The sequence below is a fragment of the Pelobates fuscus genome, chromosome 3 (assembly GCF_036172605.1).
Source record: "Pelobates fuscus isolate aPelFus1 chromosome 3, aPelFus1.pri, whole genome shotgun sequence".
In the NCBI taxonomy this organism is placed as follows: Eukaryota; Metazoa; Chordata; class Amphibia; order Anura; family Pelobatidae; genus Pelobates; species Pelobates fuscus.
This window is the reverse complement of record NC_086319.1, coordinates 50587992-50606269: the sequence shown is the minus strand read 5'-3', so window position 1 is coordinate 50606269 and position 18278 is coordinate 50587992. Positions and strand designations below refer to the sequence as shown.

Below are 18278 nucleotides of genomic sequence, written 5' to 3'. Positions count from 1 at the left end.
ATGTATCTTGGGCTTGGGAGTGCAGCAGGTTGGACATGTGTGTGTACTGGTACTGCCTGAAACTCTGAGTCTGGCATTGCACAAAGCACTCACTACAGACGAACATTAAACATTGTGAGTGCATGACATTAAAGGGACACTCAAGACCCCCAGAGCACTGCTGCTTGAATTGCTTTATGAGTGAAGAGTAGTGTGTCCTGTAGTGTTCATTTTACTAAAAGTTCAGATTGTAATACAAAATTGGCACTTTTATAAATCGACGGTCAGGCACGGGTGTTACAAGATTAGATCCTCTTGCTTCCTGGTAGTTTAGCTCAATGGAGCTAAATTGAAGAGGCAGACAATTGCTTAGAGCACCTGCCTAGCAAAAACTTTTCACTAAGCTGCATTGGGATGTCTGATTGGCATCCAAAAATTCTGGGCAGCAATTATGTATAAACCCTTTGTGGAAGGTGGCATGGGAGCTCCTGAAATATCAAAATATCATGCTGCGGCCATGATAAGTCCAATTATTGCATCCTTCCACCACACGACGCCACCCCCATGGAGCCATATAGAAGCCGATCAAACAGGTGGTTATTCACTTGCTGCCTTAGCTTGGCTACCAAAACAACAACGACCGAAATTTAAAGATATATGCCCGACAAAAATTCTGGGCAGGGTTATAGGGTGCAGGCTTGCAAAGTGTGCAGAATGAGATCTACAGCTTTTTGCAAGCTTTTTGCAAGCTATTTTTAATGAACAATGCATATTTTCTTTAATGCAGATTTCAACCGGGGTTAAACAATAATTTGGTTTTTTTTTTTGTACCATAAGGTGATACAAACGGCTGCGTTGCAGCTTCAAAGCCCAACACTCCTCCACCCGCAAATTTCTGTAGCATTTTCTTTCAGCTTTAATATATATAATACGATATGCATAGTTAAAGAAACGTGTTTTACTAGCTTTAGTCTCAAGAAAAACTCTGGGGGGGAAAAAATTAGGGCTGCCTTTAGCTTACAGCTCTGACTTCAATGTGTTTGGCGAGGCAACCCGATTGAAAACCACTGCTGTAAGACATAATATAATAAGCTGCACTGAGCTAGACTTTGAATTGATTTATGAGTGAAGTGTATTTGTTTCTTAATAATTTTGCGTGTGATCCTGCAATTATTTATTCTTCACTCCAAAAATATAAGCAACGTATCATTGCTGCCCTATGATTAAATTAACCAACTTTAAAATTCATGCACTATAAAATAAACATAGCTCACAGTGTGTAGTCAAATGCAGCCAGCAGAGAAAATGAAATACCTAGTTAAAGAACAAGGTTTGGGTGAGAAACAAAATCTAAAAAGGAAAAAGTTTAAAACAATAAAATGCACATTTGTGCAACAATACCAATTACTTATTTACTCCAAGTGTTCATAGTGTTTAAAGTAAAATATTTAAAATTGTTGCTTGTATTTCAAGTTGCTGAGATACTGGCCTGGAATATCAACTCAACGTATTTTCAAATGGTTGATAATTTTATTATTCTCAAAACATTAACATATTAAAAGTGTAACAAAATCGGAAAAACAAGCATTTAAGAAATTCACACTTCCCTAAAACAAACTTACCTATAAAAAGTTGTTTTACACATAATCCGTAAATAAGCTTAACACGTAAAATAAGGTATGTCACAGACAAGGGTTGAAGGTTCAACATAAAACTACTGGTAATAACCAACTTAAATCTACCACAATAAGTTTAATGCTGTTTGAGGCCGATCTTGGCATGTACAGGCAATATTTACATATTACAGCTTTATGCAAAAATATTGTACAGCTAACTGTACTTTCTACTAGAATGAGGTTTGACACTTTTACATAGGCTTTGTTATAACAGCATGTTCTAGAGCAGGGTTCCCCAAACGCTGGTTCTCTAGATGTTGCTGAAGTACAACTCCCATGATTCTTTAAATGAAATAGATCAGAGATTCATGAGAGTTTTTGTTTAGCAACATCTGGAAGGTCAGAGTTTGAAGAATTCTGTTCTAGAGATAAAGTAGGAGGTGGAAGTAGACCAAAAAAAATAAATCTGGCGTGGACCACATGTGAATACAGGGACACGCAGAAAAATGGATTTCCTTTCGTATAAAGAGCCAGGTCTGACTGTATGAATTATCAAGCAAGGCAATGAATAGTGTGTCTAGCAGTGGTTCTTAACCTTTGTGAGGACCCCAAATTGAGCACCCATGTAACTCCAGTGGCTTCCCAACATTTTGAACAGGACCGTCATTCATCAGTTCTCTTGTTTCTGCACCCCAAAAATGGGTATTGTTGCTGCCTTTTTCTCAGTGCAATGTAAATCTAACAAAATCTAAAAATACAAGGCAATTATATTGAATTGTTATAGGTTACTACATTTGAGTAACATAATTGAGGCAATGTTCCAACAGACAAATGGGTCACCCAAGCTAATACATACTTAAAGCGACACGGATTAATTTTAATTTAAGGTGAAGAGTGTAATCTTAGCAAGGAGCATGGCTTAAGCAGGGTTCCTTATTTTTGAGGGTGTGGGGTGGATGTAATATTATATAAAGGCATTAAAAAAAAAATTAAATTACAGTGCCACTCCAAATTAGGTTCCTGTTAAAAAAAAAAAAAGGTTAAGAACCACTGGTTTACAGCAACACCAAATCAAATGTTATCTATACAAAACTCTCTATGGTCAAAGTTAGTGTTACTTACAGCATTGAAGCTACAGAGGGAATTGAGAGCAGAATGTTAGAATACTTACCTTTTTATCTAGTATTTTATCTAGTGAAAAGCACTATTCAAATTTTAAGAATGGAACATCCGCACGTGATTCCTGTCCGTAGTAACAGTAGTTAAGTGATAACAACTAAGCATTTAAGTTGTTTTAAGCTGTAATTTCTATTTTACAAACAGTACATATAAAAAAAAAAAAAAGATATGAAAACACCATAACAGGGGTCAAACAGTATTTTCAGCAGCAAATTATTAAAGCAATGATCCCCACCACACAAACAGCATAAACAGCAAGCTCAATGGCTTGTTACAGAGTGTGAGAATCAGTGTGAACACATGCCTTTTGAGACCTCATGATCACATTGTATGCACAGCTGCAGAGCCAAATTGCTGTGGGAATTATGTACAAATTGGTTAACAAAAGTTAGGAGAGGTAAAACAAAAGCCACCAATGGTCTTAAAAACTTGAGAACAAAACCAAGTATTCGTAGGAGGAAGTAGTTCTGATTTACATTAAATCTTTCACAGAAAGAAAATTAGGGGTTAATGAAAATTTAGATGCCCAACACGTAATTTCTAACCAGAGTAACAGTGAGCAAAGGCTGATATATACATCTATATACCAAGAGTAACCGAACAGCAAATTAACCAACAGTGACAGTTCAGTTGTATTCCTGTAATATTTCAATAGCAGTTTGCCATTATGTACATTACAAAAAAACAAAACAAACATTAACGGAATAGTAAAGCTTTTGGACACTGTTAAGTTAGGAACAATTTGCCTAGTTTAAATATTTGTTATCCCTCCACCCCCATTTTGATGGTTACAAAGAATATTAAAATATCAGGCTTCTACTCTGACAGTTAAACACAAAACAAAAAAAACAAAAAAAAAAACAAACTCCCTAAGAACAAAGTTACATATTTCACACACAAATTATGTAAAGGAATACAACCCAACTGGAAGGTTGTTGTGAAACAAATACACAGCTAACAAGGATTATTTATGGTATAAAAGGGTTATTGTTTTTTGTAAAAATATTGCTAAAAACAAGACTTTCCCTGAGGCTTAGACACCAAATAACTTGAAAAGCTTTGCACATCAGCCCCAATAAACAGTTTATTACAACACTACATCTATTGTAATTGAGGTGGTGCCATTTACAGACATCAGAACATGAATTTTTTTTTTCTCCATTTTTTCTTTTTTACAACAACAAACAACTATAAAAACAATAATGAATTGGACTCTCCAATTGCTTGCACATTAGAAAATTGCCAAAATGAATAACCAGTCATAGTTGCAAAAAGCTATTAATGTTTAAGTCACACAGGTTTCATTCAAATAATAAAACATTTAAGCAACATAAAAAAATAAAAGTATATCTACTGGTTACCATGTTTGCAGATTTGCTTTATTCACATCTAGATCTGTTCATTTTATCCATGTAAAGTTGAGAGGTTGAATCATATGCAGGGTGAAACTGATGTCAGAAGCATCTTCCTCTCCATGGTGAATACATGTGATTCTTTAAGGTGCTCCTCTTCTTACAGCTGTAACGTGTTAAAATGTTGTGATGTAGATTTTTGGTACAATATATAACATATAAAGTTCTGATAAGCAGTACATACAATTCATGGCAGACAATACATTACAGATGGTTTACGAAAACTAAAAACTCATTTTGATATAGCTACAAGATTCCATAATGGGACAGTGGTTATTCTTGGAAAAAGTGGTCAATACAGTGTTTGTATTCACTAACCAGAGCTGATAACCAACTACCAAAATTAAGGCCAAACTCGCAAAAATGTTGGGACATTTGTGTTTTGCTACTTTGTCCTTAAATTTCAAGTTTTGTGTCTGCTTACCACAGCTCATAATTTAGTGAATCAAGCAACATAAAGAATTAATTCACGCCACACCTGTTCATACTGGGTTTAGGGCAGGATTTTTTTGGGAACACAGAACAAAAAACAATAAACCCACTTGATCTCTAATTTCCAATGTATATTTTTGTAACAAAAAGATAAAAGGTCTGCTTTTACATTGATATTGATAATGGTTAGCTGTTAAAGTGGACCTGTTTGAAAGCAGCCCTAAGCTCACCATTAGACTTGGCATTTGCCCTTTCAAACAGCTAGATACTTGCTCTTTTTTACAATACTGCAGACTGTGACTGCTTATTTTTGGACGGAGAATGTCCTAAAATTTAATAGAGGGAGTCATTTAAAGAATATCAGAAAAATGTAATTAGCCAAGTAAGAAATGAGCAAGTATATACCACCCTTATTTGCTTTCAGAGACACAATTGCCAATGTTTTCATAAACATACAAATATGCACAATTGCAAATACAATATATAGACCCATTGTAAAAGGGGAAAAATGCTTTAATAACAAGTCCACTTTACAGCACACAAATCAAACCAAACAAAATATTTAATTTCTATGTTTAACATACAGAATGCAACAATATTTTTTAAATGGCTCATAATTAGCAACATTAATTCTTATGAACCAAAAAGGTAAAGGTTGCAGTTTGATAAAGATGACAAACCTGAAACCCCGGAGTGGTCTCCTTTATCAAAACCTTTACATAAGGAAACTGAGGTAAAAAAATGTTGTCTGATACTGAGTAATGGTGTGGGTTAACACTGTAAAAACCAACCCACAAACACACCGTTTGCTTAATGTTCGATTATTTTTATTACCATCAAGTAATAGATAAGGGTGGACCCATTACTCTACCCCTCAGTCATTAATAACAGAAGTAAATGACAGACTTAATACAACATTAAGATGTGTTTGATGGGTATTAGGTGGTTCTCGACTTAACTTTTAGCAGTAAATATGAAAAAAATGGATGTGCATTCTAAAAGGCAGAGTATGTATATGTATTTGAACATTTATCAGTATGTAGCAAGGACAGTGTTACATTAACATAAGATACCACTCAGGAGGCATCTTTACTGTGCAACCACAAAAATGTACATTTAAAAAAAAAATGTATATATATCAATCACACGGTTGTAATTTTTAACATTACAAACTACTAAGTTGCCAGTACAGTTACAGCAAAAAAAATATTCAATTTAAAATTGATTTTTACAAATATTGTACCGTGAAACCCAGATGTTAATGCACACAAGATTAAACCATATGTACTAGAACTAGATCCTGTGCAAGTAGTTAAAATAACTTAATGTACAGTGTTTCCTACTAAACCAGGTATTTAGGAGAACCAACACCTTAAATGCAAATGTTAAGTCCAAATAGAGCAGAAAAAAATATATATTTGAGAGACTTTACAATTCAACTATTTTGGCCTAAAATTTACAATTCCCCTAATCCCCAGTTTAGAGAATAAATCTCATAGTCTTGATGTTAATACAATATGTTTGGAGCTTTACAATCGTGTTTGATGTTCTGACATGGAATGGTTTAAGAACAAAAAAATATACAAAATGTACTAATGCAGTGTATAGATCATTAGAAAGTCTTTGGCCAATTGAATTGTTTTTTAGGAATAAAGCACTTGTAAACAGTATTTTTGAAGTCCAAACATGCTATTGCACTTCCACTAACTTAATTCTGAGCTATCACACATAATGGAAAGGTAAACTTCAGCAAAATTCGGAAAACATGTCAACGCAGCTGTTAAATGAGCTCTATATATTACCAAGAGTACAGAACCACAACAAAACCTGCCTTTGTTAGAGTAAAGAAAAGTAAACAATATGGTGAAATTCTATCATCTGCAGAAAATTCTATTAGAACGTTGCCTTTTGATAGTGTAAAAAAAAAAATATATAAACAGTGACAAAGTTAAAAAGTAATAAAGTCATGCACAGATTATGTGAATGAGAAGTTTACAGCCAGGTAAAATTTTATCTATGTATTATGCTGGCAAAAGCACCACAAAAAGTAGCAAATAAAAGTTATATTTGCTGAAAGCTAAAGTTCGACAAAAAGGCTGAAATTAAAGAGAAGTGGCTGTGCATGCCACTGTCAGCCCGTCTAAACAAAACATCTAAAAACTGAAAATGTAATGCCATAATTCACGTTCGGAGTTATGGGATGCTGCTGTGTCACTTTGAGGCATGGCCGTACTACATACTATTTGCACACAAGTAAAAATGAAGGAAGTCGGAAAATTAAAAACTTTCCAATTATACATCAGGACAATGCACAGAGGCAATTATTTTCCCTATCAAGTGGCACCAAGTCAGGTTTGGTGCAACAGTTGTTGCCCCTTTAAATTTTTATTGTATGTTAGAGGACTCCTAAAAATATTAACGGATTACACATGAAAAAGCAATATGTCTAACTGTAGCTTTCAGTCCTTACTGCTTCATCAAAAAGAACATTCTGTCAACTAAAAAAATAAAAAAATACAATATAACAATCCAGCGCTGTCAATTGATAATGTTTTACTAAAGTGTTCATTTGAACACGTAAAATGGAGTGACACATGGTCAACAAAATATTTCCATTGTGGCACACAGCCTAAGAACATACTTACTAATTGTTATTTTGCATCAGTCTTAATGACACATGCATAATATAAATCCCAGCCCAGACCATTCTCAACAGTACCAATCAGACAATATCTATTCTACCGTGTTGCACAAACTTAAAAAGAACGTTCCAGGCACCAACGTGACTTGCATGCACTTTTTATTTTATTTATAAAATATTTTACCAGGAAAGATACATTGAGATTTTTTTTTGTCATTTTAAAGTACGTCCTGAAATATTTCACAACATTCATAACTTTATATTTAATGTTTTGTTAAAACGTGGGTTTGGTGTTGCTCTACCTCTTAGGCACAAAGCGACTTCCTTATTAAATGTACAGAGTATGTGCTTGGCTCAGCCATTGCCAACTAGTGTGAGCTGAGCAGCTCAACACCATGCCCCTTGACCCTCCAGCATTGCTTAGATATACTCTACAAATAAGAAAAAGTCAGTAAGCTGTTGAAGGGTGGGGTCAAATCAGCAGCTCAGCCCACACACATCTCTCATAGGCTTAGTTGCACTGTTTACCTTAGAATTAAGAAGATTTGTGTAAAAAAAAAAAAAAAAAAAAAAAAGGAGTGGAGTTATGTTGCAGAAAAATACTTTAAGTTGTGCTGGTGCTGAGGGAGTTCCTCTAAGCTAGACTGTGACTAAACGTGCTCTAAACAAACTATTTCATATTGCCAAGAGGAAGTTTTCATAATTTTTAAATATTACAAGTTTTTTGTTTAATATGAAAATTCCATATAAAAAGCCATCAACCCATTACTGGTTTAATTACAGTTCCGTGGAATGACGGTGGAACACTAAGCTGTGCTAACATTAAAAATAAAATATAAAATAGAGGCTGAATTAATTTTGTCAAAACAGTCATACTTTTTTTCTAGCTGCATAAAGCATCACTGTCAAGTTTGTGATTTTTTTTTAAAATCCCTTTTTGTCCCACTATTCCCCACCCCTAAATACATAAGTAAAAATGTTAACGTCTTTCTTATGTAGAGCAGGATCTTTGGCAATGAGTGGAGCTTAAAGGAAAATTGACATTTAATATCTCAATGTAATATTTATGTTCCAACAGGTCACTCAATACCTTTTTAAAATTAATTTAATTCATGTACATTGACATTTTATTGTGGCGGAGGCGGGGGGGGGGGGGGGGGAATTTACATGCCTACCTTTTCTCACGCCACCTTTTTGATCAGCCATCTCCTGGTCTACACATCGTCTGATGCAACACTCACCATTTTACCATGTGTGCACTACCCTTCTCTAGTTTCCACACCATTACATTTTAGCCATTAGGACACGCATATACAGACCCGACATTTTAAGGCAAAAGTGCTCTGCCTGACTTTTCATGTATAGAGGCTTCTGATAGAAAATGCTGCAGGCAAAAAGAGCACTCATTTTACATAACAATGTTAGAAGTCTACTGTAGATCACAGTACCAGCAAAACTGACAGGTAGTGTGAAAATGGAGGAGAGTCAAGAGTATACAGAACTACAACTGTTACCTCAAAACTATTAAATATAACTGAAAGTATATATATATATATATGCTTTCAGGTACCAGTTGTCCTTTAAGCCTGCCTTGCTATTTAGTGCACTCATGGAGAAACAGCAAGAATTGGGGTCAGATAACAAGGAATCCAGCTGACTGCAAGAACGTGGAGGAGGCAAGTGATTTCTTAAAATTCAATATGCATGAATTGAAAAAAAAAAATAATCAGTTTTCTTTTAAGCAAAGTTCCTTCTTAGTGGAAAAAGTTTAGTTACCCATAGACCATCAGTCAAATTAATCCCATGGAAGGGCAAACTGCAGACATCATAGGCAGAGAACAAAAGTGTCCAGTTACTGAGATGCACCCCAAGGAAATAATGTGGGAAAAAATAAAAAGGCAAGGCGGACTATAATACTCATTAATATGCAAAAGGTATAAAGAAAGGAAAACCACACATACCAAAAAAAAAAAAAAATACATGCATTCAAGCTAATCAATACGGTCTACATTAACAGTTTAACCAACGTTTCTGTAAACAGCTATGGGCAATGCGTGCAAATACAAGACAAAACAAAAATACATTTTGCTGTACAAATAACATGCTTGTAAATTGGAACAATAAATCTACACCAGAATGTATCATTAGAAGGCAAATATGACGCACAAATTGTTTCATTATAATCAAAAAAATGTAACAATTTTTTTTTCCCCCCTAAAGAGTTGTGCTCAACATTTTAAAATCAATGCCTATCACAGCAATTGCTGAAATTACATCATGTGACACACTGGATGAGTCAACAAATTACACTTAAAAATATAATTACAAAGCAAACGTATGTGTCATAACAGCATTTATATTAAATTTGACCCAGGCACAAAATCATTGCAGCATGTCTATATGCAACAGATTACAAAATATTTCAATATGTTGGGTATTACCACAATTTACAATAAAAGTGCCACCGATGTGTCTTTTTTTTGTTAAACTTTGGAATTTAACAGGTCTACAAGCACATTGAGAAATGTTACCGTACAGAAAGTAGTATTCTTCCCATGTGGATATAGCTCCATAACTTTTGTTTAAATTTTGTAAATATTTGACAAATGGTTTATCTCTTTATTTTTAACCACATGGTTTGTGTGTCCATAAATTGTGTCTATTTAAATTAACTAAAATCCAAATTACATACAAAATAAAAAAAAATTACAGTCAGATTATATTAATCAAAAGAGCAGATTGACAAAATTAAAAATATAGCAGCCAGGAAATTGATGGTTATAAACATTGCGACGTTATGAAAATCTATATAACACTAATATACACACGTTTATTATATAATTACATAAACTGCAAAATAGGAGATGCCTCTTTTACACATAACAGACCAATGATGGCTCATATATTAAAATCCCAATTCATAGTTATATGCTGCAAACTGTCTCAATTTGTCATATCGTGTTAATAGTGTCCATTTTATTTTGTCCTACAGGCCATTTCCTTAATGTATTTTCTGCACTTTTAAACACCACTGTTGCAGACATTCCGTCCTCTAACATTAACCCATTGCACCCACTCAACTGGCTTTCTTCATTATGTGGATTGGTCACAGACCCTAAAACCAGTTATTTTTTGCAAATGTCAAAATTGAAAGGTCTGCTTTAAACTAAAGACCCCACAACAGGTGAAATGTTCACCAATATGTAGGAGAGAAATATACGCACACGAAGTTCACTCTCTTTATCATCAGCATCTTTCTTGTTCAACCCTTGGCAGAGATGTCTGCCATAAGTCTAAATCGCATGCATATTTAAGAATGCAAGAGCACAAAACAGGGGGTCTGTGGAAATATTGTAAGACTAAATGTTCACAAAATGATTTCGGAACCAACTGTGCAATGCACAGAAAAGATATTCTTTCTCCGTAATCACAAGAGTGGCAACTGGTTATAACGAATTTGTCACTCGGAATACAATTATTATGTATACTGGACTATGCTCAAGTTTCAGTGAGGCAAACCCAATGATGCTGATAGAGATGGCATTACACCTCCAGGAAGAAAAGGGATTAGATTCTGTATGTGCAGTATTTCATAGGTAAATGCTGCACATACACGCTCCAGATACCATGACAACTTCAAATCACTGAAGAGGTCATGGTGCTATGAGTAACCCTTTAATTTTGCAGTCTTCTGTCCATTAGTAATTTAGTTTGCTTATACTTATTTTTTTTTTTAATGTTGGAATTAAGACATAACATTTTAGTGAATCTGTTACTTTATAATTTTGGGTAAGACATTCTGTAGAAAATCTGCACAATTTTGCAAGTGTTGCAGAGGGAATTAAACAGCGTAACAATAAATAAATTCAGTACTCTTGCAGCATGCAAAATCTAAGATTTGCATTGAAAATAAAATTTAAAAAAAAATAGACATAAATAACAGTTACAACAACTGTGTATTGTGGATATATTTAGTTAGCTGTGCACCGGTACAATTAATGTTTAAATTTTAATACAAATGGGAAATCTTTTTACATTCTACTCTGTACAAATACCTAGAAACATACATTGTTAAAAATAAATTTCTATTTTAAGTTTTATGCGCATTTAAGATATATATTTTTTTACATTACATCCTGTAATACTCTACAGTATAAATATTGTTTGCATTTGTCATCTCAGTATCATACATAAGACCTTCACATATGTAATCTGTTCACAAAGACAACTTGTGCATAACTTTTGTTCAGCTTATGCAAATTAACGCATTGTTGGTTCAGTTTAATTGCTTAACCTTTATTTTATTCTGTATTATATTGTGAACACGAACTCTGAATGGACTTTCAGTATTGCAATATTAGTGCAATAAGTACAGGTTGTGGAGCTAACAGTAAACATTAAAAATGATATATTTAAAACGCTGTTCGCCATCTTTTTTATTTTTAAAGGAGAAAATTTGTATACTTGCTTGATGTGTAACCAATACAAATGGCAAATAAACACTAGAACTGTCAAAAATTAACTAAAAAAAAAAAAGATTAGGTGGTTAGGAAGCTCCTCCCTCGATTTTAGTCTCCTCATATTTTGGATCTACATCTAAACACATACAGCATGAGGACAAATTAAAACAGAATATTTTAATAATGTTTGTAGTGTAGTGTGAATATATATGTTGCAAAATGTCAGATTCTTTCAGAATGGTATCCTACAAACAGGGTTTAACAAGGTTCAGCATTATAAAGTACCAGTGGATTGATAAGTGCAATGTCAAACCTTTAGACCCACCTGTAGCTCCAAAAACTATGAAATAAAAAATGAAATGTTTAATAGGTTTCGAAAAATGACAGTGAATTAAATATTCCGTTTTACACTTTGTTCAAAAAAAAAAAAAATTGCACATCATCATAGTTTGTATTTGATTCTCTGTGCCAGGAATAGCAAACAAGAAGACCCTGCATTCTTGCTCTCCAATCAGCAAAGAGTTACCATTTGGCAAAAAGCTGGATGACTACCTGCATGCCATCCCTGCCACAGTGCATGCTTTACAATATCAAGCTCCTTATAAACAAGGACTTCATAAAATACTACAACGATAAAATCCTATTATGAAAACTTAGAATATATTTATGGAGAAAATGACATTGTAACAATGCAGTTGCCATGTGCACATTTGTACATCACGTCTTTACAAAATGGAAGTCAAATGTCTGTGTTTAATACTGTAAGCACAATGAGCTTATCTACTGTAGATCTCTACTGTGAAAAGTGCAATAGCTCGGGTAGAGCTAAAAGAACATGAAAAATGCTTGTTTGTGACTCCATGCTGTAAAGCAAAAAGTGCTCATGCTAACTAATTTGCCAAAACCAACAGTGTTTACCATTTAAACCAGTGGTTCCCAAACCAATTTCATGTGGAATAAAAAGGGAAAAAACACATAAATCTTGGATTGTTGCTGGGTCATTAAGATTGGTTTGGGAACCACTAATTTAAACAAAGACTCAGAACCACAGGCAACTCACCTTTCCCAGAAGGAAAAAATAAAATTTGCCCAGTAAAATTATGGTGCAGCAAACATCCAGCCAAAAACTCGAACATGTTAAACTCTAAATATTCACCTCTGGTCCCACTTAAGTCCATCGAGTGTTAACCTAGCTCCCTGGGAAAGTGGCAGATGGAACTTCATGTCTTATGCTTACATGCCGCACTCAGTCATGGCCCCCTTCCCCTCTATAGTTCATCCTCCTTCTCTGCTATTCTATTATTCCACCTTACGATTTAAATCTCATGGGAGCTTGGATGGGCACACATGGTGCAGCAGTTGGGTTAGCAATGATTTGACCCGTGGGATTGCAATAGCTTATTCATTTTTATTTTTTTAAGCAATCCCCTGTGCAACCTTACTCACCGGCATTTCAACCTTTCATGAGAAAAATTCTTGAGAGTCTGCAAGGACTGATTCGTAATGTTCAGAGGGAACACTTACCTGATTTAAGGTCTTAAGTGGAACCATATGCAAGAAACAAAATCCACCAGAATATCTTCTTACAAGCTCTTCATACAGTATTATGTGAGACCCAGCATAAGCTTTTGTTTAAAGTTTTTTAACCTTTTTCATGTTGTATTTCTTACAATTCGATTTCTAGTTCATCTACTGTATTCATCCCAATTGATAAAGAGAAGCAGGTCTTCCACAACATTCCTAATGGGAATATGGACACACCCACCCAAATACATCATGAAAGTGCAAATCATAGTGTAAGAACCATCACAGACTGGCACTACTAGATACTGGTGACAATGATATAACTTGTTCTTGGACACTAAAAACATGCTGAGCTTATTCTCTAAATAAGCCAAATGCCTATTTCTTCTGTATATTAAGAGATTCCAGTTCTGTTTTAATACTAAGAAAAAGAAAATTGTTCACAGGATAATAGTAGAAAGTGGTTTTAAGAGAGTGCCAACAGGTGACTATATACTATTCCCCTGTCTCATCAGAGGCTATCACACTGTAAAAGAACTGCCAAGTCTACAACTTCATTTACTAGTCTCTGGCAATTCAAAATAAATTTACCTGATTAAAGGTCAGATAAGAAACCCACTGGTCAGATTTAGTAGGGGTCACCCGTGAAAAACTAAACTAGCCTGCTGGGAACAGAGCATAATGAACTAAGACTCGGTAACAAAAATAGCCCTAGAATTAGGAGTAGCATTTTAACTAACCTAACATTTATTGGAATATGCAGGCAGTTACAGACCAGGTGTAAGGTGAATCCATGTAAAAAGTATTCTGTTACAGCCAACAGCCAATGTACAAAAAGTTTTGGAAATACCAGGTGCCCTGTCTTGCATATTCCATGCATCAATTTAGTTATGTAAAGGTTGCAATATATTGACAATTATCTAAAGTAAATCAGGAGGTGCAGTAGATCTGAGAAGCAGTTATTAACTTACATTGTTAACGTGTCTGGTTCAGCTGCCGAAGAGAATCAGTGCATAGAGCAGATTACCTGAAAGTGGTTATGAGTACGTGAAACCACAAAAAAGTAGGTCCATAAGCAAAGATTGGAATCCCAAAAGATAAAGCTATGATAAGTGGACATAACACATCAACTGGAAATTAGGAAAACACAACAGAGGTAAGGCTGCAACAAGACTAGGAATATTTAAAACATAATGTGATCTAACCTTCTGTAAGGACATCCATGGGAAAGTAAAAGGTAAATAAAACATTTTGCATTTAAAAATAAAAAATATCTATAAAACAATTCCCTGAGCCGTCTGTACAGGTAAGTCCACAGTATGCTTTGAAAGAACTCAGAACTATGGATTAGTTATGTTAATCCAGAAGCTACAGAAAAAGTAAAATCCATATTTTTTTTTTATACACCAGTGAATCAAATTTAACTGATTCACCACTTTTACAATCTGAACTGAAGAGACACCTATAAGCTGCCTGAAAGATATGAAAGGAATATGAAAGAAAAAAGTTTGAGACTTGCACAGAAATAGCAGCTTTCACTGACTGTGTGTGCACGCAAGTTTGAGGTTTGACTAAAAGTTAATTCTCATGTCTCAGTCTGGTGAACTATCTACATAAGACATAATTGTAATATGCATAGCAGCTTAGAAAAATTATTTCCACAACGCCATACAGACTATGGAAAAGGCAAGGGTTTTTTTTTTGTCAAGTTATGGTGTGCACCCTTTTCTTCACAAATATGTAGATTTGTGCAAACTCAGCCAAAACCTGACAAAATGTAACAGCAGCACAGGTTTACATGTGACAACACATGAAGACTAAAATAGAAATTGAGGAGGTATAAAAGCTTCCTCTTCAGTAAGGACCTACAACAGTTCACTCCCCTGACTAAAATTACTTCGACCTCGATCCACTATTAGAAGTGCAATTAATACTCTATTATACTCCTTGACTTGTCTACATCAGCAATTCATGCAGGACTCCTGTGCCCCAAACACTAGGAATGCCACTGCTACCACAATATTGTATGGCAGAGGTACATGCACCAATCCTATTAATGTCTGGCAACCATCTTGAAGGTTACAGAAAACAATCTCCAGGTGAAGTACATGTTTTAGTTATAAGTATTATTGTTGGGGATTGTACCATCACAATATAAATTGTGAGTACACTGAACTTCTACATGAATGGTGGATATCAATCTCCTTTAAAAGGAAAAATGCCAGCACCAGTCACTCATGAACTTGCAGAGACTATGTTGCAAATATACCTAATTAGCTCAATTTTTCTATCCTTTAGTTAAAATGTGATTTACTACAGCAAAAATCTCCCTAGTTTGTGAATTTATAGGAAAAACATTTTCAATTTCAACCGAAAACAAGAATATGAAACTAGGAAATCGTACAACTGTACACGTTAAAGATGCAGAGTATTTGCAGCAAAAAGGAAAGGTTGGTGTTTTTAAGCGAGGGAGAGGTGATGGGGATGTCGTCATTTGCATTGTGAGTGTGATGTGGAAACAATCATTCAGAGCTGCTGTATATGACAAACCATGTTTACCTTATAAATGAAGACCTAAGACGTCATTAAAAAAAAATAAAAATTATACACAAGTGCGCATGTCTGTTCTATATGTCAATATTAACTTTGCCAACATTTATTTATTCTTGCTTACCAGCAGGCTTCATTTTGAAAAACTACTGGTTAAAGGTTACTCCTATACACACACACACACACAGAAATGTTGAGCTGTTCCTCGAATCCCTTTGGTCCAGGTCTTAAAATACCCACCTGCTTAACGATGACGATATTCTCTCTCCCTGTCCCTTTCTCTGTCCCGGTCCCGTTCTCTGTCACGATGTCTCTCCCTCTCACGACTCCTTTCCCGGTAATAGTCGTCATGTCGATCTCTGCTTCGGGATTTGTGACGCCTGCTCTTTTCTCGTGACCTACTGTGGTCCCTTTCTCTTGAACGCTCACGTCTTCTAAAGGAAATACTTGATTAATTGCTTTTCAAAACTCTGGAAATGTTTCTTGAAAAGGTAATTTTCTTTCTAGTCACATCAAAAATTTTAATGTACAAGAGTCTTCATTAAATACTGCTAATGTAAATTCAAAGTTTAGTGTTAATCCAATAAACTGCTCTTAGCACCAAAACAAATTTCTTATTAGATAAATATTAATTTTTTTTGTGAGTAAACAACGTATTAGCTCCCTTAGACAAATAGAAACTAGAGCTGTTACTCAAAATCCAAATTGTAAGTGACTGAACTTTGAATCACAAAATTAAAGATAAAATAGCAGATTGAGAAATTCTCCAATTTACCTATAGACAAAGTTGGTTTTTATTTATATACATTTTTTTATCTGAATTAAGAGGTTCAATTTAGTAAAAAAACTTTTCTAATAGTCCATTTGTTTATAAATATCTTATTTTTAAACGACTTTTAAATATTTATGCTTGGAACACAGATATCACTTACAATTACACTTCAAGTAAAAGCTAAGCTAAATGTCAGCTAACCTTGATGGAGTATCAGAAAGGAGAGAAAACATTACCTAGACCCAGAACCGTAAGACTTTGATTCAATTCCGTGGAGACAATCTTGCAGAGAGCTTATGAGGACTTTGCAACGGTCATCTGCAGATACTTTGGATTGTTTAATTAAAGAAATAGCAGTAACCAAAGTTTCAATTGCACTTCCATAATCTCCTGGGAGAAAGAAAATTATAGATCAGCGAAGAAAAAAACAATTGTATGTTGCATACCGAGGCGCATCTTTTTCCACAAGGAATTACAAATAGAATACTTAAACCATTACACCCAGAATTCTCACATTCTCCATAACTACAACCTTTTTTATTTGAAACATTGTAGAAACTAAGGAATAAGCATGATAGAAAAGCCAGATATTTTTCCAACAATGTGTATAAATATCCCTGCTTTATTTTACATGACATCTAGTGTTAAACAAAAGACAGTATATTGAAAATTTACCAACCAGCACTAGCATCAGACACCGCCCTTGAAATAGCACTGCTTGAAATTGCTCTGTTGCGGTTCATAATTTCTTCAAACTCTGCTTCACTTAAAGGGGTTCTAATAGGATCCATATCCCTGTAATGGGCAGAAAGTCTGAATTTAAACAATGGAGCAAAATCTTCTCAGATTACCAATGAATAACAGCCTTTGTAAATTATTTAAAAAAACTAACCTTCCTGGGGGTCCATAATCTCCTCTATCATATGGAGGTGGTCGACCATATGGATCTGAAGGTGGAGGCCCACGGTTATCTGATGTTGGCATGCCAGCATTACCAGGAGGAGGGAAAAAGTTTGGATTCACATGTGGAGCTGGTGGGGGACCTCCAGGGGGTGGGCCTGGTAAATGGGGTGGAGGAGCAAGTGCCATGGGGGGCCCAGGGGGACGTGGAGGGAAGGGACCGGGAGGCGGTGGTCCTTGTTGGGGAGGGGGTGGACCAGGTGGAGGACCATAAACAGGTGGAGGTGGACCAGGAGGAACAGGAAGTACAGGAGGTTGTCCATATGGCTGTCCAGGAAACATAACAGGAGGAGGAGGTCGGTCACCACGATTTGGTGGTCCAGGTAGTGGAGGTGGAAGTGGCTGTCCAGGTGGAGGTGGGCCAGGGGGTCCTGGAGGACCTGGTAAGCACATGGGAGGTCTTGGAGGGGTCATACCTTTTGGGATGAAAAATCAAAATCGTTATTTCCGATATTAAAAGTAGAACATACATGCCACAACATCCACCCAAATGACAGGGGTAAAACAAAACATGATCTTTCCTTCTCTCAAGCATCTTCTATTCAAGATAAAAGTTGTAGCTGCATCACGCATACACAAGCTTATTTCTAAGAAGGAAAGGTGCACTATATCTCTCACCACATACCAAATACTCTAACACTATAACCCTGCTTTCCCCCTTTTCTTTAAAGGGACACTATAGTCACCAAAACAACGTTAGCTTATTGAAGTAGTGTATTGATCATTTCTCCCTGCAGTGTCACTGCTCAATTC

The 18278-nt window shown here is 35.3% G+C and overlaps 1 protein-coding gene across 5 annotated transcripts in view; it reads right to left on the bottom strand.

The window, feature by feature from the left end:
• Positions 1-1487: 1487 nt before the first annotated feature.
• Positions 1488-18278, bottom strand: part of CPSF6 (cleavage and polyadenylation specific factor 6) — a 29750-nt gene continuing 12959 nt past the window's right edge. For 2 of the 5 annotated variants that reach the window (XM_063447030.1, XM_063447032.1), the window contains exons 6-10: positions 17458-17941; positions 17245-17378; positions 16802-16955; positions 16034-16224; positions 1488-4292 (exon numbers count right to left, since the gene is read on the bottom strand). In XM_063447030.1, the coding sequence (XP_063303100.1) occupies positions 16038-16224; positions 16802-16955; positions 17245-17378; positions 17458-17941 (959 nt within the window). In that variant the 3' untranslated portion in view covers positions 1488-4292; positions 16034-16037. The remainder of the gene's footprint in view (positions 4293-16033; positions 16225-16801; positions 16956-17244; positions 17379-17457; positions 17942-18278) is intronic. The other 3 variants (XM_063447034.1, XM_063447035.1, XM_063447033.1) reach the window with 2 other exon arrangements.